Consider the following 23,825-nt stretch of genomic DNA (forward strand, 5'->3'; position numbering starts at 1 on the left):
TTGCTAATTTTGAAACAATTCAAGAACCAGACTTTGTTTTGAAATAATATACACTCATCACAAACAGTATAAAGCTGCATACAATTTTTGAAATATTGAAACAGGAAAAAAAATACATTTCTTTGTTCACTATGAAATCAGCTTTACTGCATATGCAGTTTAAAACTGAATGTAAAATACTTATTTTCCCCACCTTTCTCCAAAACTATTTCATCAAAACTTTGTGCAGATTTTTTTTACTTTAGAAACCGAACAGAGCTTCCTCCAAAGCTCAGTTGATTGATAATACCAAGCTGCAAATCCAACCACGTGACTCAGCAGATCAAATCTTTCTCTGTATGAATAAGTTCACTTCGACTGAAACTTAAAGCAGAAGAGACTCTGAATACCAAAAGATACACTGTGTGTGAAAGATCTCTGGAAACCTTTTAACATGTCTATTCATTGAAAACATCACTTTTTACAGTATACTTCGCAGTACCAGATTATACTTTTTGAAGTTGAGGATATTATTGCCAATTATTAGGTATTTATTAACAGTACAATACTTACCTTTGGACACCATTTAAATATGTTGGAGTATGAAATTTGTTTTATTAAATATAGTAGCCAGAAATATTAATGTGTTTTAGTATACAACGTTTTTAGAATAAAATGATATCCAAAGACTTATGAAAATAACAAGGAATCTCCACACTACCACCAGAAAACAGGTACAGAAGGAATGAAACAAGTATCTTTTCCTGAATGACTTTTTGCTCTATGAGACTAGTCTATCTTGTGTTCTTCATAGAACTCAAGTACTTGAGAACCAATGAATTTATAGTTATGAGCATTATTAACATTATACTAAGCAATCAGGAAACACAAATCGCATGACTTGAACTGTGAGCTTTTGTTTCATGGTTTCAATTGTTTGAGTTTATCCTGTTCCTCCATTTCAAGAAATGAAGACTTAAAGGAAACGAAATTTTTTTTAAAAAATCAATACATGTATAGATAAATTGTGGAAATATGGAAAAAAGGGTATATTAACCATCAGGGCAGTAAGTCATAATATGTTTTAGACAGTATACACATTTTCATGGACTGGAGGTGACCACATCTTGCCATCTCTCCTCCTCAAATTGAGTACATCAAAAGGCAGATTTTGCCATCCCTAAAGGCAGCTAGTTTTTACTCTCAGACTGAGGGCAAAACACTACTTAACATTGATTAAGTTGTTAGAAGTATACACTGTTAACCAAAATACAAATTTCTGTGCCTACTGGCTCTACGTCCAGCAGGCAGCTTTTGCATCCATGCCTTCCAGTCAAGTGAAAATTATCCTATTATGAGAATGAGCTCTTCTGCTTTCATTGTCTTTCACAATTTTCAGCATTCATAGCTTCTCCCCAGCCCTACTCTTGCCTTCACAACAGTTTATACAGTGGATGAACATTTTTAATCCTTTTTAAATTAGGTCAGCTAAGTACAGAGTTTGGAGGGAAAAGCTGCATGAAAGACACTACAGTGAAGTCAGACGACTTCAAAATCATCTCAGAGGTTCAGATTCCTCACTTTGCTGAAAGTTTCAAAGTAATATTCAAATTCTGTTGCTCATGTAATTTTTGTAGGAAATGTAGCTACATACACTTTATATGTATATAAAACAAAGCTGTTGGTGGTCAAATACAAGCTGGAAATTTGTATAATGGCACCTGTGTCTCTGTAGACCCCTCAAATCTCTTCTAATTTAAATTAAAACTTTTCCAGATTTTTTTTCTAAGAGTTTAATATAGATTACCAGGTTGGAGGTCAAAGGAGAAATTTTATAAATTTCTGTGAATTTTTCATTTCACAGCTCTGGTTCTGCACATGTAGTATGGAAGAGTAACCATCATGAGCCATGTATTTTAGAAACCATGGATTCCCAAACTAGAATTCTTTTAATCTCAGTAAACTCTTTGTATTTGTTTTCAAGTTCATTCAGTAAACTATCTGATTAAATCATATTCACATCTAATATTTAATGTCTGCAACTTCAACAAACCATTAGTTTAGGAATCAAGAACATATTGGTATATACCAATAACATGATATATTCCAGAAACTCCATTAATTAATCCTGTCTGTTTATGACTCAAAGTATATAAACTAGCTTTGCAAATAAACTGTTTTTTAACATCTACTGCCTATTCTAAAAACTTCCTTTCCTACCTTACCATTCTCTAACCAAAATACCATAAACAGGCAAAAGACCAGAATACAAGAGTTACCCTGAAGGTACATTCAGGTTAATGGACAGCCCGAACCCTACACTTCAAATGACAAAAAAGCCACAATAACGCTTATACTCACTGGTAGTTAAAACCACTACAAATCATATCAATCATTAATGTTACCCAAAGCAAAGTTCACAGACAGTAACATGAGCTAGAGAACTGAAGAAGACTGTAGCTTTACCATCTGAGTGCAGAACAGTTAGGTAAAATATGTAGTTAAAAAACCCACAAAAACTCACTGAGAGCTGATATGCATATTAGTATTAATTGATCCACTTGGGTGTAAAGTAAACCTAGAGAGAAACAGGATTGTGTTTCACTCCCCATCACTGAAGTTCATCCCACAAGATAACTTCTCTTTAATTGCAGGTATCATTAAATATGTAGCAAAAAAACAGAGAATATTTATAATATATTTTTCATGGTGACTTTTCAAACCTATACTTCTGTGTTTTGATGCTCTTGTGTCTTGGACACGCCAACACAACAATTTTTTGCCCCTGTGAAACATCTAGTAATGTGGTATTTCTTACAACAGACAAAATTAAACTGTTGTTATATTATTTTTGAAAGGTTTTTGTTACTCCTCTATTCACTGTATTTTATTATTCTGTTACCTCTCACTTTTGTGTCAGCTCTCAGCATCCTCAGTGTTTCCAGACAAGCTTACAAATCTGTTTTTTCTCCCTCCTGTCCTAAAGGTACACCCTGAGATACAGTAATTTTATATGCATGCCTGCTTCTCAATGAGCTGCAAGTAGAGGACAAAAGAAATAATTTCATTCCCTACCCCCACATGTGCAAAAATGCAGCCAGAAAAAAAAAAAAAAAATCAGCCCTTTTCACTTCACTAGACAAGACTCAACAAATAAAGCCAGCTCTGCTCTGCCAGGCTTCTGACTATTTGAATAGGCAAGCAGTAGCTAAGCTTGAAAAAGCATGTACCAGCGCATGATCTGAGCTAGGCTTTCACTGCTGCTCTTGGTAGAAATGGCAGAAGAAAGATCCAGCGCACAAATGCACAGACAATGGATGGGAAAAATGGGTGCTGTTTCTGTCTGTGTGCTTTACCAACAATAAAACTATATAGTAGAAAGTAAGAGAGAAGAAGAAAATAAAGAGAAGGGGATTGAAGAGAGTCTGGATGAAGACAATGGATTTTTTTAATAGAGCACAGATTTTGCTGATGTCAAGTGCTTTAAATGCAGACTTCTATTAGAACATCTTGCTTCCATATACTCTCTCTGAGCCTGATACTTTCCATGATGAATTATAGTGCAGAGGATTATTAATTTGCCTGCTGTGACACTGATTAAAATCTTTGAATTTTTTTTTTTTTTTTTTTTAAACACACATACTGCCTTTACTTAAAAACAACTTCAAAAATTTTGAAATCCACAGTGAGTATTTCAGCCACTGGTGGACCATCAGTCTGACTGATCCACTGAAAAATACTATGCTATGTGATCAAATCCCTGAATTCATTCATCCCAGCTTGAAATCAAACTGTGCATTTAAGGGGAAAGAAGGAAAGATGTTGACATCCAAGTAATTCCTGGAGCTGGCTTTGGGCTTTGTCCTTACAGAGCCTACGTTAGCAATACCAACACAAAAACTAGATGTCAAGGTGGAGTAAGATCATATTTTCACTGGTATTTTACTACCCAGGATACTTTTGTAATATGAACAAAACCAATCCCCCGGCCCCTCTTTTCTGCTATTTTCTGATCTTTGAGACCTCCTACTTTTCCTATGAGTGATGTGACAAGGCTTGTATTACAAAGAACAGAAATTTTCTTCTGTTAAAGTGAAATAATATATATACACACACACATGCAAGAACACAGGATGGTTGATCTGATCTAGTACTGTGCCTCATATACAGGTTTTGTTATCGTTGGATGAATACTGAGGTCTTAAGATAATGCTCAACTAAAGTATTCAGAAACGTAGAGAAACTGATGCATCCATGTTTCAGTGAGACCAGGGGAAAAAGTTTCTCAGGATTAGAATTTTATTATACACACAGTTTGATCAATTAAAGTTATCAAAAAGAGAAAGAAAACTAAAATTCACTATTGATTGCTGAAGCTCTGAAAACGAAAACAAATCAAAACAAACAAAAAACCAGAGACAATTTACTGCAATCTTGTTGACTTCTACTGTTCACTGAAGATTTAATTTTTCTTCTAACTCTGGAGATTTCATTTACATAATTCTTTAGTTAATTTTGAAGAGAACTAAGAAGAAAAATCCTCCCTAAGGCTGGTACCAGAATGAAAAATTACACCCATCTTCCTATCATACCCTTAGTTGTTTTGAACTCTGGCCACTGAATTCATATCAGAAAACAAAGAGGGATTCCACTTAACTGTTCTACTGCAAAGCCACATGTATTACGAGAGCACCAATTGCTCAGTTTTGGTTTGTGTGCAGGACAAAAGGGACCTGTATTAGCAGGAGCAGAGCCTGCAGGTGCAGGGAAGTGATGCTTCCTCTCTGCTTAGCACTTGCAAACCCACAGCTGGAGCAGTATCCAACTTCGGGCTCATCGGTAGAAGAGAGACACTGACACACCTGACTGAGTACAGCACAAGGCCACCAAGGTGGTCAGGGGCTGGAGCAGGTGGCATACGAGGAGAGGCTGAGAGACCAGGGCTTGTTCAGCCTGGAGAAGGAGGGTGAGGGGATCGTCCTACTGCTATCACTACCTAATGGGAGGGTACAAAGACAACAAGGCCTGGCTCATCTTGGAGGTGCTACAGGCTAGGATGAGAGGCAATGAAGACAAGCATGAACACAGGAAATTACAACTTGATAAAAGTTGTTTTATTCTTGCTTTTAAACCACATGGGTGGTCAAACTATTGGAGAGTCCTAGAGAGGTTGTGGGACCTCCATCCTTCAAAACACTCAGAACTTAACTGGCGCAAGGCCCTGAGGTCCTGGTGTCACTGGACCTGCTTTGAGCAGGAGGTAGGACTAGCAAATTTCTGTAGTCCTTTCCAACTTGCACAACTCCATCAATTTCACTTTCACATAAATTCATTTCCACTGAGAGCAGCAATATCCTTGATGGATCCTAATCAGGGAACTGAAATCCAAAGATAAACATTTCAATTTCTGACGATTTCTGTATGCTTTTGCCAAGTACTGATTACCTTCCTTCCACCATAAAAGTACATGGTTGTCTAACACCATCTCTCTGAAATCTACTTAATGACTTAAAGAGTAGCTTTTTATTCAAGAAGCAAAATTTCTTCCAGGCAGTTATAACAGTAATTCTCTCTGAAGTGTTGTTTAGTGACAGCCACAACCATCTTTAATCAGTCTCATTTTCTGTCCTCCTTTAAGTTAATACATTACCCATGCTACACCTCTTGGCAAGGTATTTTTATTATTATTATGTGAAAACCACTTAAAACAAGCTCTTTGCTTCAATTGGAATGCAATATTTTAACTCAAAACGGGTTTTGCTTCACACCTTCAGTAATACCATGTGAAGGAAATACCTACTCCAGGCTTTTACAAAACTGGTTTTAAGTAGGGAAGTAAGCATTTTAAGTTTTTTCTTCTGTGCATTGTTAAACACGAATTTAAAAGTAAATAGGGAACTTCTATTGCTGCTTCTAATTGACTGTTAGAAATCTGGACTATTGTGTATCTTAACCCAAAAGTACTAGAAATGTAAGGGGATGGGTATTTTACACTACTCAATCATTCCAGTTTTTAATTCCTCTTGTAAATGTTGCCCTGTCAATACAGAAGGGAAAAAAAGCTTTCCCTATTATAAAAAATGACTGTGTTTTTCCTTGCGATGGAAGTATGACAAAAGTATGCAAACACCTGGGTTCAGTTACTTTGATTCAAGCACAATGCTTACTCCAGATAAGCAGACACAGGAGGTCTGACTTCACCTCCTCATCAGTGCTCCCAGAGCAGCTCTATTCAGTATTAGTCTACACTTATATGCTTGAAACCTAGTGAGTCCTACCAACATTTGCTGTAAAGTGTCCCAGATATATCACAATATTATTTGCAAATGTCATGATAACAAACTACAACAAAGTGTGGGTTGACAGCAGTCCATGTATATATATTCAACAAAAACTGGTAAATAGAGGACATTTTGGTCCCCAAATCTAAAAGCATGATTTTCTTGCCTTGTTGGACTTCTAGGTATAAATTTATCTGTATTCCTATAAAACCAGCATTTCCAGCCAGCTAGACACAAGAGGTTTCAATCTGCATCATAGAAACACATTTCTTCACAAAAATATAAAATTGTAAGCTCTATAGATATATCACTATATAGAGGTTGAAAATTATCATTTGAGATCCCTTTTTAAATACCCAAACCGCCATGGATTTCATCAATTCCGCTGTAAGACTGCAAACTACTGCACAAGTACCTATTGTTTACAAGGAATTTAGGAGCACAGGCCTTAAAAATTCATTGCCAAGTGAACAATTTTTACATTAATAGACATAAAAAAAAAGTCCCTGGAACCCAACAAAATACCTTTCTGTATTTTATTTGTATTTATTCAGTACTTGTATATTGACTATTACTGGCATGTTCAAAAACAATTTCCCATGTTTGTTTTCATAGTTGCTATTTAACACAAATACAGCATATTCTAATCAAGATATTTTGAGGAATTATTTGGAGAATATTGCTCATGCAACTGGAAGATAAAGTTACCAGTGATTTCTTCCCATGTATAAGAAAAAAATCTGAAAAAATTGCATTAAAAAGCATGCAAAAAAGCATTTGTCCTTTTGAAAGACTAAACTACAACCAAGATAATTTCAACATACAAGTCTGTACCAACACACCAAGCTAACTGTTCTGCAGCACAGTGAAGCCACCAGGCCTAAAAATAATCCTAAACTTAAATGTGAAGACTATGTAGTCATAACTGTAGAATGAGAAGTAGGATTGTATGCTTCACTGCTCAGTGCTACAACTCCCTAACTCCTCTTTCATATTCCCATCTTGTTAATGTGAACCAGTGTGTAGTTTAACTAAAGACAGTCAGACACAGTAGATAAATTCCTTGTGCATATTATTAAAAAGGCTGGAACACAAAAACACATTTTCAGTGTATAGCACAGGGAAGCTTTATATCCACCTGTGAGCACCACTATGTATGTTATCCCCCCCTTTAGACCAGCAGTGTTGATCACAAAAAACACCCTTTTGTGTTTTGGGAAAACAAATAAAATAATTCCAAATTCTGCCCATTGAGAATTCTAATGCTTTTAACAATAATTATGGGGTTTTTCTGTTTTGTTGTGTGGGGTTTTTTTTAGGAGGGACAACAATAAGAAACTTTGCATAAAGGTCTTATTGTGCTCAGCTATAAATTAAAAAAAATAGCTCTCTGAAGTTTATATATTTGATTTACAATGATTTTTAACCCCAGAGAGAACTCCTCATATGAAATAGTGCTGTTAGATTCTGCAGTAATTGTTCTTGGGATATTTGGAGAAAGTATTAACCATGTACAAAGAATAAGCTCAACAGAAGAGGATTCTAGAAAGCTTAACATCTCATCGGGAGTATGAAATGAAAACCTCTTCTGGGGGAGGAAGGAAAAATGAGTCAAAATCATGTTCTGCACATGGAGAAAGACTTCTAACATCAGTAATAAAGAACATGCCTGTGTTTGGGGAAAGTGAAATAGCTCCCTCTTCTGTAGTATTTTATAACACAAACTACCTCTGAAAGGATTAAGATGTTCTGATCTTACAAAACCAGCACCAACTGACTTAAAGAAATATAGCATCAGTGCATTCAAGCATTTACTATAAAAATTAAGAAGGAAAAAAAAAAAGTGAACAGTAGTCTAACTTTTCACCTAATGCTTTACGTGATAACTGGCTAAAAATTGGTCCGGAAGGGTGTGCTGCTCAACAGCCTTTCATTTGAGCCTGCATACTTGTTTGAATTTTGTCTGCTGTCCAAAAAAGTTAACTGCAGCCTACTAAGCAGCAGCATGTGTGTTTACTTAAGCTTCCTGTAAAAACATTCATATCATTCCAAGAGTGACTAAATGTTTTCCATCCTCATAGTTTGCATTCCAGTCTTCCCCGCCCCTCTAGTTGACTACTTGAAAAATATCAGTCCAAAGTCCTGGGCAAGAGAATTTCCTTCCTGGGTTTGAAATATCTAATGCCTCACAGGAATTTTTTTCCCAGCATTTAGCTATCTGTGTTAACTATCAGGGTTCAACAATTCAGCATCACATAACTATTTATAAAATCTGTACAAGGGCTTAAGCTGATATAATTTTCTCATGTCACAAATAACTCTGGAAATACATTCACTAATACTTCTAAACACATAGCTCAGTTCAGCAGGCTTTTGTATAAAATTTTATTCATACTGTCAACCTGAAACTACTTAAATATGTATTTTTCCTTGGAAATAACTATTATAATTGAAGACTACTTTTATTTTTGCAAACCAAAGAAGCCTCCTATGAACCAAAGCTGCATGGGGAAGGTTTCTTTTTTGCTGTGATGCAACCAAAAGATTCACAAACTTTCCACTCCCAAGATGCAAAGTTAAAAACTTTCGTCTGTTGTAATCAATTCTTCCAGGTTTTGGTTTAATAGGCATGTATACTCTTCAAATATATTTTAATGCTGATAAGACCTTTTTTGACAATTTTAGGTGGAGTGACACTAAGAAATAACCACCTTTATTAAAGCAGAATCAATTAAGCCTATCAAAAAATGTCCAGATAGATTAAGAAGGCCATTCAGTTATTGTTACTAGGTGAAGATATAGCAAACGCACTAAATTAGTGTGCATCTGGGCCAAACTATGAATGCTATAGGCTCTGAAAAGAATTAATTAGAGAATCCATGAGATTCTGTACAAGTGAGACATCCTTAGCTGCATCAATGTATATATTTGTTAGGATTCTTCAGTTATTTATCCTTTCAGTAGACTTCCACTGAACTTAATGATTAATCGCTGAAAACTGGGACAATGTTATTTTTTACTAGTCTAGTCTTTCTGTCTTTCTTAAACTCAGAGAGTCTTTCATTGGCGGTAGGTTTCATTATACCCCGGATGGTGTGGTTCAACAGGTTCAGCTGCCTTGTCTAAAACCACTATACTAAATCATGATCTGGCAAATGTAAGCCCAATTCTCTACAGCACGGCGTTTGCATCCCTTAATTGACTTTGATGAAAAGACTGGTTGAGAGCTACAGCGCTGCTGACGAACAATAACTTATACTTCATGCTCTAAGGAGATCTCTGGGCCCAAATCCTGCACTGGTGAACACTGCTCACTACCACTGACTTCATCCTGAATGAATCAAATTTCTTTTCTCTGGACTCTGCTGCCTGTTTTTACTTAATGAAGTGCTGGACACGCTAAAGGAACTGAACTGAATTGCATCTCAGCTAGAGTTTGAAGCCCTTTATTGATGAAAATGTTAATTTCTTTTTGTGAAGATAAAGTGTCAGCCATAATGACAGCAAAGTAATGCGGGCCTTATTCATGAAAATCCTCCAAGAGGATTTTGTTTAAAACTTAATTTCTCATTCACAGATTATGCTGGCACCCTGCCACCTCTACCTGAGGGCTCTCATGCAGAAGGACGTACTGCAAGATAACCAATTACTGCGTATCAGCAGGCTGGGTTGCAGCTTTCCCTATGAATAGCCTAAGCCTCTGGGAGATGCAAAGGAACAGAAGTGACCATAGACTTTCCTAAGCGACATTTTTGGCATCAGTGCCAGTGCTGAGCACTTGTATTTATGGTCTTGTTAAAAAGAAAATTATTAAAAAACCCCAGGTATTTTCATACTATCCTACCCAACAGTTACTTGCTGTGAACACAACTATCATTCCAAATTGCAGATGGCTGTCCACAGATGGAGATGGCCTGAGGGAAACATGGTTATTTCTATCACTGTGGCTTGTTTGGTGTTACTCATATGCTATTATATATTGACACTAAATAGCTGTTTTAAGCTCCAGCATTCACATTTTTGATAAAATTAATTAAAAATGGAACTGCTACTTAAACCACGCCTATTTGATTTAGAAAATAAACAACTGTTAGTCCAACAGAGAAGCAAGCAGTTTGCCAAGCAGCATTACTAACAGCAGCCTGATTGCCGGTGGATCTGGTTACCTCCAACAGTACAGGTACACAGACCTGAAGAAGCTCTGAGTCTAAAGAAGTGTGAGTGCATACCAAAGTTTTGTGGTCCCTTATGGAACTTGAAAAATCCCTTTCTTCCCTCTACCTAGCTGTCTGTTTTCATTAAATGTAGAAATGGGTTCTCTTTGAGACTTCCTTGTGCTGCAAGAAGCCATTGGCTCTAAAACTGTGCAGAAAGCACAGAGGGCCAGTATGATTACCTAAGCCTTGGCTCTTAATGAAGACAGTCTTGAAAACAAACAAAGAAAAAACAGACTAAATAGATAATAGATTAAACAAAGGCAAATCCCAAAGGATCATATCATTATAGCAGCTGTAGAAGCTATATAGAAGCATCCATCAGAAGTTTAAAACTAATTCTTTGTGTTGGATCCACAAAATGTGTTGGGCCTGCTTTTCCCAGCTCTCACCAGTGAAAGGAAGTGCCTGCCTTGAAAAGCTGTGTCAACTGAAGAACTTGAGTTTGGGGACAGACTAATGAAGGAAGGTCTTCCCCTCCACACTAAACTGTCTCAGTGTGTCTCTGTTCTAGTCCCATGCCTTATCAGCAATCCTTGCTTTCTGCCTTCCATCCCACCCCCTGGAAACACTTGCGTCAAAGTAGCCAGCCCCCTGCTCTCACCTTGGGTTTTTATCTGTACACCCCTTGCACAACCCACTGGCATTGCTGTGTCAGAAAACTGGCAAGAAGTGACAGGGGTGGACATACTGTAACAAGACGTCTTGCCAAAAGGGCTTTGATCACTTTGATGTTTACTTAAAAAAACCCAGCAGCTATATATTGGTGAGGCACAGCCATCACTTGCATAAACGCTGGAAGCTACACATGAACTACTATTACTGCTTTCAGTTATATATGCAATTTCCTGAGCGAATCTCCTTTCACTGAAGCTGAAAGTACAAACTGCAATGCCCTGAACACATCAAAAAGACAATCTTAGTCATGGCATTCCACAGGAGCAATTTTATTTTCCTCAACAACTTTCTGACTTCCTCCAAAACACATCGTCCCTCTTGCAATTCAGTTCCACTCTTTCTTGTCCTATCTTTTTTTTTGCAACAACCTCTTAGGTCCTTGAAGACTGGCATCTTCTCATTCTGACTTCATCATTTTCTCTTTAAGCTAAACTAACCCAATTTATGCAGTCTGTATTCCAAGGACATGTTTTGCAAATTTTGGACTGTGCTCATAGCTCCCCGTCTGACTTTTTCCAGCTTGCTTCCACCTTTTTCAGAGGAACAATGTCCAGAAAATAACCAAGGGCCTACCATGTCAGCTAGGGACACAACCACCCAGAGGGAAGACAGCAAAAAAGATTATTTCAGGTCTTGCAAGCTGTACTCTTGATCATAATTTCAGTAAGGTGTTTGCCTTCTCAAGGCCCAGTTAATCCACGTTCAACTTTTTCTTTCCCCTTCATCACTGCACTTCTCCCGGAGAACTGCTGTTTAACAACTACTGTGGTTCAGGACTCATGAAGAATCTCTTCCAAGCATAACGCATTGTATTTTCCCTGCTGAATTTAGTAAACATCTTTCTGCCAACTCTCTGCGTTAAAACAAACATATGAATTCATACTCTGCTCTCCAAGATACTGGCTGCCCTTTTTATCTTTGTTGTCTGTAGATAAAATAAATTCAATAGTTTAAATCTGAGCTAGTGAAAACATCAAACAGAGCTGGACCCAGCACAGATACTAGCGAATATCAACTACAATGCAACTCAAGAAAGGCTACCCACAGATTTGAAGATTAAATCCATATACAAACCCATAGTATTGGAGCACCACACCCATACATACCCCTGTCCTCCACATACCTACCCCAGGTTCCTGTCTCTTCTTCCCCACCAATCCCCTCAGGGAGCTCCAGTGTAAAGCATCTCAAGCACTTCCCTCACCCTCCTCCTTCCACCAGCAGCATCACTAGACAAGTATGGAAGGGGTGAGGGGAGCTGAAAAGTTACCTTCTTCAAGTCCACCAGACAAGCATTCAGAAAATTATACATTTCAAACCAATTTGTCTGTCCAATTAACACTGGAATGTGTATCATGTGAGCTACAAAAATACATACAGGATATACACTATGGATACGTATACAGCAGCCATGTGAAGAAGCGTTAAAAAGGGTTTCCTGTGGAAAACTGATAGAAATCAAGTCTGTATGGTAATATTACATATCACAACTGCTGCTCATTGATCTCTAATTCAGAAATCTATGAACAGCTACTTCTATATAATTTCAGTCTCTACAATCTTTGCACCCTGGTTTTCTCACCACTGTAACACCACCAGAATTTTCTTCATGAGGGAGCAGGAATGTTCTAGTTTACTCTGAATTTACAGTGTTCAAAGGCTGAATACATTTGTGTGCTGACATACCGTGCTGACATTTCAAGAACCTGTGTTCACAGAACGTCTACTACATTATATTTGATCCCTGACTTGCATTTTTTAAACAAATGTAATCCAAGAACAATTTTATTCTTATGTAGCTGCAGGAGTGTGAACTTATCTAGGGGAATAGATATTTCCTTCATTGAAACTGATTATAAAACAGCCAGCAAATAACTGAATTGACAGAACTGTAGGTGCAGCAGCATTTAGATCAAAGGCAGAGGGGAAAGAGTCAGAAGTGACTGATACTAATAACCATTTACTCTAGATGAGTCACAACCAGGCCAGATCCACAAGCAGCTTTGATTACAATTTGTCCATCAATTTCATGTCCCACAAACCACTTTATCCCTCAACACTCAAAACAAAATAAATGATAGAAACATCTTTGACTATATTTTGTTTCACATACTAAAGGGCTAGTATCTGACATGCTTAAAATAAATTTACACAATTGAAGCTGGTTGCTGGCAAGCAGGTCCTCTTTTACATGTAAACAGAAGTCTGATTAGAAATAAATGCGTAGTTAAAAATAGTGATAAGCATATAAAGTCCCTGCCTTATTATTCTTGATGTGGTGCCTCTTTTTGAATTGAAATATGGGCTTGATTTGGTCCATCAGTAACTAAATTGACAAAAATAATAGAAAGTTTTCAACAGGCGTCAATTGTCTTCCTGTTTTAGAGCTGAAACATAGTTAAGATTCTAGAAGAAAAATGTTTTCTACGTTCTGCACTAGTCGCCCAAACAAGTGAAGTAGTTCATGCAAAAGTAAGAGCTATAGCTTAATTAAGAAATGTAACATACAATACATGCAAGAGCAGAAAAGTAAAGTATATTCATGATGAAATTGTATAATACAACTTTGGAATTACTATACACAGTCATTTTAAACTGATCTACAAAAAGAACATTATTTCACTATGTTATATTCTCTATGGATTGAACACTTTACAGTGTGAGTTGTGAGTGAGAACTGGAAGCCATTCAAAAGAAAAGTATAAAATGACATATGTTTATCCTTACAATCACTGGTAAACTACTATCTCAAAATCACCAGCTAAGTTTACTTTAATTTTCCCCATTTATTGAACATATCACTAAGTAACACTGCTTTCTCCCTTGAACTCCTTTCTTGAATAACTTGCATAGTTGAAAATACGCTACCATATAACATCAGTGATCCCAGAACTTAGCCCACACTAGATGATTTTGGTTTTCATTGCCAAATAATAGGAGGTAAGAGATACAGAAGCATGGGGAAAAAAAGAAGAACAGACTGCAGAGCACAGGACGGTGGGTTTAAGCTATTAGTGCAATGTTAGTAATGTTTGAGCTTCCATTCAGTCAACACTTCTGCCCTTACAGTACACTGCAAAATTAAGGTTAAGCTACAGATACGCGGATTTAATGGGGTAGTATGCAGACAAGCATCATATAGCTGACAATGATGGTTTTTAATTCCTCTTAGGAAAAACTGTGCCTGGAATGTATTTTATTGCTTGTACATCTTCCCTAAACATACTGCACATCTTTTTCATTAGTATCATTAAAATCAAGTGATTGATTTGTCAGCCAGCTTCTCAGCCAGGACCACTTTCTCCCCTGATCCCACCACCCCTGCAGGTCACTGACAATGCAGTGAGTATCAGGAGCAGAACCTCATCAACAGAAACAACCCTCAGGAAAATAAGTGAGAAGCTGATTTAAGAGGGGAAGGAGCACAGATCCATGCGGCCTACCTGGTTAAGAGAACAGAGATGTCAGCTGGCTGGATCATAACAAACAAAACAGCATTTCAGATAGGACCTTGTTATTAAACTATATAACCAAATTTCAGGACAGATGTGTAAAAGGAAACAATGTTTTAAAGGCCCGTCTTCCAACAGCATACTTCTTCGGTTCAGTCCTACTACAAGGAGAAAACCACAGAACAGAAATCTAAAGAAGCCCCTTGCCTAGTGGGTTAGCAAGCAATAGCTGTATTGCAAGGAAAGCAGACAGTACTTTTTTCTACCCATGCATCAAACTCCAAGTAGAAACACTATTAATCTCAGATGTAAGGCTTAAGACGCATGATCCTATCTGACCTTGGAGGTGGGACATAAGTCTATGGCTAATACACAAGTCCCTGGTGGCACCAGCTCAAACATCTACTTTTTTAAAAAATAATTTAAAAATACACGGTATGCAGACAGCCAACATCTAACAGATTATTATTTGTTCCTAACATTCTAGGATTTTCTTAATGCAAGTTTTCAAAGGAAAATGTTAAGAGAGTCAGAAAGACACACAGGTCTCCCTAGTCAACAAACTTGTTCCCTAATATATGCAAACATTTTTATTCGGGCTGCTAATCACAAGGCATAGCAGCCTTGAACTTCTTTGATGCCCCAAAACATAACTTCAAGAAGTTTACTGATACCCTTGACTAGTTAATTTCTCAGGGATTTTTTGATTCATTATTATTGCAAAGTAAGTTGTTAAGGTTCAGATGCTGAGAAATTTCTCATAGTCATCTGAAGCTGCTTCTTGCAAACTCGATTTTTTATATCTTGGGTTCTAGCATCTGAACTCACTGCTGAGTTTTAACAGTCCAGATTTTTGATCCTTGAAATATTTCCGAATCTAAATTTCTGAAATTAAACAACTTGGCATTACAAAGCATAATCACCTGTTTTGTTTGGGTTTGTTTGCTGTGGGGGAGAGAAGGGAAGAAAGAAGAGAGGATTCAAGGTGTTTTCAGGTATCTTCTGACCACTGGTACCTGAGTATGCTCAAATCCCTTCCTACCATGAACTAAAACTACTTCCATGAATTGCTGGTTCCATCATTTATGCAATTTCATTACCCCTTGATTGTTTACTTGGCAGTATGTGCTGTCAAAGAAACACCAAGTCAAATGTGATGCTTTTAAGCTTAAAATTTAGTAGTCTCTCAAAATACCATTCAGTATTACTCTTCTCCAGATGACACACTCAAAACCAAATGACTACTTTTAAGTGTACATCATACAACAGCTAACATGACAAAATAACAAGTCAGATTATTTTCTGAGAAAATATAATTAAGATGACACAAGAATCTCATTTAAACATCGATTCCATGGTGCTACTGTGTCAGTCTTGACCTATTCGACATCACTGGTATTCTAAGTATAATTTAACACCACACCCCACCTCTTCAACAACAACAAAATAACTTTTATGGACTTAAGCAGTTGCTAGTTACTTTTGCTTCCAAGAGTAAAACCATGTTATAGCATAGAATTACCTAACCTAGTCCAGATGGGCTAACTTGTGTCCTGAAAGCACTGTAGAGGCATTAATGTGGTATGTTAACGAAGCACCAGCTTGGCTATGTTGCAGCCTTTAGTAATGAACGATGGAAGCCTACGCTATACCCTGTGCTTGCTTCCCACAGTTCATCATAATTATCTCAGTCTGATATAGATAAGCATTTAATCCAGTTATCTCTCACCCATTTTTTCCAATCTGTAAACCAGAGACATTTGGCTATATTTCTCTCATTGGAGGAAAAACCCCCTCAACATATTGAAAATACTTCCATCAACCTCTCTCTCTCTGTCTCTGTACTACCTTCCCAACCTTGCTCACGTACATGCTGAATAAGGAGGGGTGACAGCACATACTCTGTGATATCCATCATGAGGGGATCGCTGGGGTCTAAAAGTAGTTAACCTGCTTCCTCATTGTAAAATTAATTCAGTGCAAGTAGCAGCTCTCTGCAGTTCAGCATCAGCTTTTATACATTATCAGACACCTTCTTCATATCTTGTGATGTGAATTTTGGAATGAAAGAACACCTGTAAAAAAATCTTTATGGTCCTCAGATTTATCCTAAGAAGTTAGTATCCCAGTGAACTTGGATGGATACCGCAACTCAAGAAGGGCCCCAAGACACATGCAGTTACACAAAATTCGTTTCGTTCTATCAGAGATGGAACACGAAAAACGTAAGTGGTAGTTCATTGAGCACCCACAAGCACTTGTACACTGTGAAGATGGCTAGGAAGACGGGTCTACATAACCATTTCTGAACTTCACAATCTGGTGTTTTTCAATAACTACTCCAGAAAAAGCAAATCTGAATGTACATACATATATACTTTTTTTTTTTTTTTTTGTTAATGTCTCAGTTTGTAAATCTTCACATTTCCATTGCCAGGCTGGGGAAGTATTTACCATATAGTTAAGTTAAAAACTCAGTCAGTTATACAAGATATATGTATTTCCACAAGGTAATGAAAACTGTATTTTAAACTCTAAAAATTAATCTATCTTCCAGATAATATTATCCTTTCTAAGTTTCACTGAAATAATTATGTCCAATATCAAACTACATTGTGCAAAGAGATTTGTAGTTGTATCTAAATGGCACTGATGAATAAGCAACCAGGAATAATCCAATTATCAGTAGCATGAGCTGATGAACATTTTAATCTTCTAACTTCTCCTGTATTTATTAATAAGCTTTAAGCAAAACTAAGAGTAAAATTAGTGAACAACACTGATCTTAAATGACCTCTTACTATACTCTTTTGGGTCAAAAGAGCGTTGGACACTGACACATACAAGTGTAGATAAACCATGCTTATTTTTTCTGCCCTCACTAGTTTATTCAGCCACAGGCAATGCTGTAACAGCTACTTCAACCCTCCAGAATTTTAAAGTAAACCAGGAATTACCAGGAAAGCAGCAGCCACGACAGACCAAAGCATTATCCTGGAAATACCACTCTTACCTTCACACACCGGGCAGCACTCCCCAGGGACTTTAACAGGATTTAGACAGCTCTGCCCACAGGCTGTTGCAACGCAGTGCGGATCTCCATTGATGCACTGGCAGAAAGTACAGTCGTCCTCTCGCCAGCGGTCTCCGTGAGCTTGGATCTGACCATTGGCATAGCAGCCAGCAGGGTTATTTACTGGATAAACTGGGTCTGAAATGAGAGGAATTGCAACAGAACAAGAAGTTTTATCTTCCCTTTCACATCTAAACTTTATGTATGAATAAGTGCAATACTGTGATTTTACATTACCTAGAAAGGGTTAAGTGCACCCACTACAAAACATTGAAAGAACCTCACTGCGGTACAGAGTGATAAAATAAGATGGGTAACAACTTAGATATTTCAATATTGAAATTCACTGTCAAAAAAGTTGTCAACTTATACTGAACATTAATAAATTCAGTATTCTATTTTTAAGTATTTCAACTCAAGTTTTGTATGTAACAATTAAGAGGCTTATTTTTTTGATTTTCTGATTTTGTTCTTCAGAACAAAATGAATCTTAGATCTATTGATCTACATTTTTTGTACCAAATTAACAAATTCTGAGGGAAATTGAAAACATCTCAATGAACCACTGGAACAACTCGTGTCAGCATCACACCACTATTTTATAGTATGAGCAAAGATGAGACCTCTAGCACATTTCCTGCCCCAACAAGGAGACTGCTTTAAGCTACACCTCATCACAGTTTTGGAGATATACTGGTTTTCCTGAACAGGTAATCTGGCTCAGTTTTCAATTTCATCTCAGTTGAAGCTTTTTCCCCTTAAAAGTCACAAGACCCACTTACCTGCTAGCAATCAAATTAAGACTCTAAATAACAGAAATCTGGGGGATGTAATTTATGTAAGATTTCTCATCAAGTTTCATGCAAATACATAATTCAACTCTATATATGCTAATTCATGACTTGAAATAAAAGCAGCTTTTACTCTTCAGAAATAACATGGTTTACTTTTCAGAAATGCAATAAGCAACACTGATATTAATAGTAAAAAAATATGCATTATGTGAATGTATGCAACTTATCACAGTGGCTAATAAAAAGGTAACTGTTAGTCTCAAAAAGAAATATATGAGAATGTACAGTAATTAGGGTCAAGTTTTCAAAGCAAGCAATAATACAAACTACATATTAAAGCAAATTCAGTATATTAAAAACAATAAATACAATGAAAGCCATTTTTTTAGCAGACATCAGATAGCAGACATCAAATAAGCACAAGACATTTACCTATAATTCAATTTTCAAGAAGTGTTAAGTTTTAAGGACCTGGGAGAAAAGAGATGTCCTATCTAAAGGAAAAAAAAGGACTGAATCAAACTTGGAATATTTCTCTGAAGTTTCATCACTCCCCTTTAGAAGGAAGGCAACACATTTTAAATGTAGATAAAACCAGTAGCAGTGCTAATAGCTGTTGTCATATAAACCACTGTATCACTTTATGACTGTATCAAACTCTGAACATTCAGAGCGTAACTGTGCCTCTACCTGGCATTCATTCCCATCCTGAATTTTATTGATATTCCCAATTTTAGCAAAATAGGTTAAGCCAATATAGAAATAGGAGTTTGGGAAAATAAGACATTTAAAAATCAAAATGTTTCCTAATCTCTTAACTTTGCACCTTTTATGTTTTAGGATTACCTTGCATCTGTAATGAACTATTTTGACCTAGCCAAAAATTGAATCACACACAAACAAATGAAGTGAATTTTATTATTCAACTCATGTATGGGATTCTGACTGACACTAGAATATAGAGAAAGCACAGAAAAGCCATATAAGACTCATGTTATTTTCAGTAGTCTTCCAGGCAAGTCAAAGCACAAAGTTCCTGGTACCCTTCAAAGTTAGCAGCGTTTAAATCTACAAATTGAGCCCAGGAAATTTCTTGATGCTAAGATATCCTATAGAACTTCAAAGAAAGTCTTCCTGGAGCTAAGGCAAGAAGGGCTTGTGCCTGTACTACACAATGAACATCAAATTTACCATTTGCCAGTTTTAAATTGTTGCAGAAAGGAAGAAAGCATTATATTTCTTTATATTTCTATCATCAAGAAAACAGTAGAAAAAAATCACCTTGAAAATCAGTCATGAAATAATCAAGTAGAAAGAGAGGAGGTAGAAAAAAATGCCATCTCTTCACCAACTAGAAAAGCATGAATGGGTGGGCTGTTAAGTATACATTCTGTCCATTTAGGAGTCTTACCTTGTCAATTTAAATGTCACTTAACAAAACCCGAGTTATTAAGAAAGGGATCAGAACTTGCTTTTTTCTTTTTAAGTGTTTAAAGGAACCAGGAAAATTATAATACATTAATGGAGCCAGTTGGCTAGCCTCACCTGAAAATTCCACTAAACCAAAGGGGATTATAGTAAAAAAACAACATGTATCTTACCATCCAATCATTCAGAAGTCAGAAATTGGACTTTCTTGATTCAGTCCTACAAGTCCTATCAGAAAAGCATGCAACAGAAACAAGCAAGCCAAACACCATTGGATGATTTGATGAAGGACCCTGTAACTTGGCAACTCAGTCAGCTGAGTAGAAATTAAATCACAGCCATTACTTGAAAAAGAAGATTGTAGTCAATAATTATAAACCATTATACATTTCATTCTATCTACTAAGGACCTGTCTTAAGAAGAAATTTCCACTGAAGGCCCAATACACACCAACTCAAACCCAAACAGAAATGTTAACAGGTTTTCTTGATAGACTGAGTCAAAGGTTGCAAAAATGGAGAAATCAACTTTTAACATTGTATGATGATATGGCAGAAAAATTTATTGATAAATCATAAGATAGCTCAATATTTAAATCACCAAAGAGGATGAAGGACTTACCTAGAACTGTTAAGTCCAATGTGGAAAATCAGCACCCACATCTGAGTATGACAGAACTGATATACAGAGCCCAGATACAACAGAAACATAGCTACATTGTTTATGTACCTATATACATTGTCATAAGGATTTCATAATGCCAAATCTCAGAATATTCACATATGTGAAAAATAGAAATAATAGGAAAAACCAGATTTCACATATTCTATAAAGTCAGCAGCTCATGCAGCAAATTCTTCAGGAGTGGATCTGCACTTAGGAAGGGTTTCACCACATCAGATATGCCTTGTCTAAAATTTTTAAATCTGTCATTAAATGATGGTAGAGCACTGAATCTTTTTTTTTTTTCACAGCTTGAAGGCTCTTAAACGTATAGGCACAACTGTACCAGGAAAGACGCAAACTGCCTCCAACTAAAAGTGATAACAATAATTAATATCTAGACCAGATCTTAAACACAGGACAAACATGGACTTGTATCTCACAGAATCACAGAATCATTCAGGTTGGAAAAGACCCTTGGGATCATCGAGTCCAACCATCAGCCCTACTCTACAAAGTTCTCCCCTACACCATATCCCCCAACAGCTCATCTAAACGACCCTTAAACACATCCAGGGATGGTGACTCCACCACCTCCCTGAGCAGCCTATTCCACTGTCTAACCACTCTTTCTGTGAAAAATTTTTTCCTCATGTCCAGTCTAAACCTCCCCTGTTGGAGTTTAAAGCCATTCCCTCTTGTTCTGTCACTAATTACCTGTGAGAAGAGACCAGCACCAACCTCTCTACAATGTCCTTTCAGGTAGCTGTAGAGAGTGATGAGGTCTCCCCTTAGCCTTCTCTTCCTCAAACTAAACAGTCCCAGCTCCTTCAATCACTCCTCATAGGATCTGTTCTCCAGGCCCTTCACCAGCTTCATTGCCCTCTTCTGCACTCGCTCCATCACCTCGATATCTCTCTCGTATTGAGGTGCCCAAAACTGGACACAAGACTCCAGGTGTGGCCTCACCAGTGCAGAGTACAGGGGGACTATCACCTCCCTACTTCTGCTGGTCACACTATTTCTAATACAAGCCAGGATGCCGTTGGCGTTCTTGGCCACCTGGGCACACTGCTGGTTCACGTTCAGCTGCTTGTCAATTAGAACCCCCAGATCCTTCTCTTCCAGACAGCTCTCCAGCCACACCTCCCCAAGCCTGTAGCGATGCATGGGGTTGTTGTGGCCCAAGTGCAGGACCTGGCACTTGGCCTTGCTGAAGCTCATCCTGTTAATGTTGGCCCACCGATCCAATCTATCCAAGTCTCTCTGTAGAGCCTCCCTATCCTCATGCAGATCAACACTCCCGCTTAACTTGGTGTCATCTGCGAATTTTCTGATGATACACTCTATGTCCTTATCAAGATCATCAATAAAGATGTTGAACAGAAATGGTCCCAACACCGAGCCCTGAGGAACACCACTTGTGACCGACCGCCAGCTGGATTTAGCTCCATTGACCACCACTGTCTGGGACCGTCCATCCAGCCAGTGCTTGATCCAGCAGACTGTTCGCTCATCCAGGCCATGGGCAGCCAGTTTTTCTATGAGAATTCTATGGGGAACTGTGTCGAATACTTTTTGAAAATCCAGGTAGACAATATCCACAGCTTTTCCCTTTATAGTCAGTCCAATATAGTCCAATAGTCAGATCATTTTGTCAAAGAAGGAGATCAGGTTTGTCAGGCAGGACCTGCCTTTCATTAACCCATGCTGACTGGGCCTGATCCCCTGGTTGTCCATTATATGACTTTTAATGGCACTCAAGATGATCTCGTCCATGACCTTCCCTGGCACTGAGGTCAGACTGACAGGTCTATAGTTTCCTGGGTTCTCCTTTCTGCCTCTCTTGCAGATGGGTGTTACATTTGCTACCCTCCAGTCCAATGGGACCTCCCCAGTTAGCCATGACTTCAGGTAAATCATGGAAAGCGGCTTGGCGAACACTGCCAACTCTTTCAGCACCCTTGGGTGTAACCCATCTGGTCCCACAGACTTGTGTGCATCCAAGTGGTGTAGCAGGTCTCTGACCACTTCCTCTTTAATTGTACTGACCTCATTCTGCTTCCCCTCCCCATCTCCCAGCTCATGAGGCTGGGTGTCCAGGGAACAGCCAGTTCCACTGCTAAAGACTGAGGCAAAGTAGGCGTTGAGCACCTCAGCCTTTTCCTCATCCGTAGTTAGCATGTTTCCCTCTGCATCCAATAAAGGAGGGAGATTTTCCCTAATCCTCCTTTTGTTGTTAATGAATTTATAGAAATATTTTTTATTATCTTTAACAGCTGTAGCCAGGTTGAGCTCTAGCTGTGCTTTGGCTCTCCTAATGCTCTGCCTGCGTAACTTCACTACATCTTTATAGTCTTCATGAGAGACCTGCCCCCTCTTCCAAAGGTCATAGATTCTCCTTTTGTTCTTGAGATCCAGCCAAAGGTCCCTGTTTAGCCAGACCGGTCTCCTTCCTCGTCTGTTTGTTTTTCGGCACATGGGAACAGCCTGCTCCTGTGTCTTTAAGACTTCGCTCTTGAAGTATGTCCAGCCTTCCTGGACTCCCATATCCTTCAAGGCAGCCTCCCAAGGGATTTTGTTAATCAGCCTTTTGAACAGGTCAAAGTTAGCCCTCTGGAAGTCTAAGGTGGCAGTTTTACTAACCCCTCTCTTTGTTACTCCAAGGATCAAAAACTCAATCATCTCATGATCACTGCACCCTAGACGGCCTCCAACCTTTACTTCCCCCACAAACTCTTCCCTGTTCACAAGAAGCAGGTCCAGGAGGGCACCTCCCCTGGTCGGCTCACTCACCAGCTGTGTGAGGAAGTTATCCTCCACACATTCCAGGAACCTCCTTGATTGTTCCCTCTCTGCTGTGTTGTGATCCCAGCAGATACTCTTTAGAATAACTAAGCCCACAACATTTGTATTCCAGCTTCTCTACAAGTGAACAACATGTATCAACCTATCTGATATGAACCGATACACTAAAACATAAAAATACAAATACTCTTTAAAAGAATGACTTCCTATTTCCTACCTTACCACCCTGATATTTTATTATCCAGATTTATTTTTTTTTTTAAATCTCTGAAGAAGTTTTTCAATAGTTTGTAACAAAAAAGCCACCAAAACAGTATCCTTCACTAGATCTTGTGCTGACTGAGAAGGTCCAACTCTTCACAGCTGCCTCTTTTAGACTAATTTTTACGAGGTTCTTTATTTTCATCATTCTCTTTTTGGAATGAAGCATAACTATAATGGATCTTTTGGCTTC

General features: G+C 37.8%; 1 protein-coding gene across 3 annotated transcripts in view; it reads right to left on the reverse strand.

Moving 5' to 3' along the window:
* The window catches only part of CRIM1 (cysteine rich transmembrane BMP regulator 1), a 200,880-nt gene that overhangs the window by 43,460 nt on the left and 133,595 nt on the right, over positions 1-23,825 (reverse strand). For all 3 annotated transcript variants that reach the window (XM_074818290.1, XM_074818289.1, XM_074818288.1), the window contains one exon: positions 17,618-17,815. In XM_074818290.1, the coding sequence (XP_074674391.1) occupies positions 17,618-17,815 (198 nt within the window). The remainder of the gene's footprint in view (positions 1-17,617; positions 17,816-23,825) is intronic.

The sequence above is a fragment of the Strix aluco genome, chromosome 3 (assembly GCF_031877795.1).
Source record: "Strix aluco isolate bStrAlu1 chromosome 3, bStrAlu1.hap1, whole genome shotgun sequence".
NCBI lineage: Eukaryota > Metazoa > Chordata > Aves > Strigiformes > Strigidae > Strix > Strix aluco.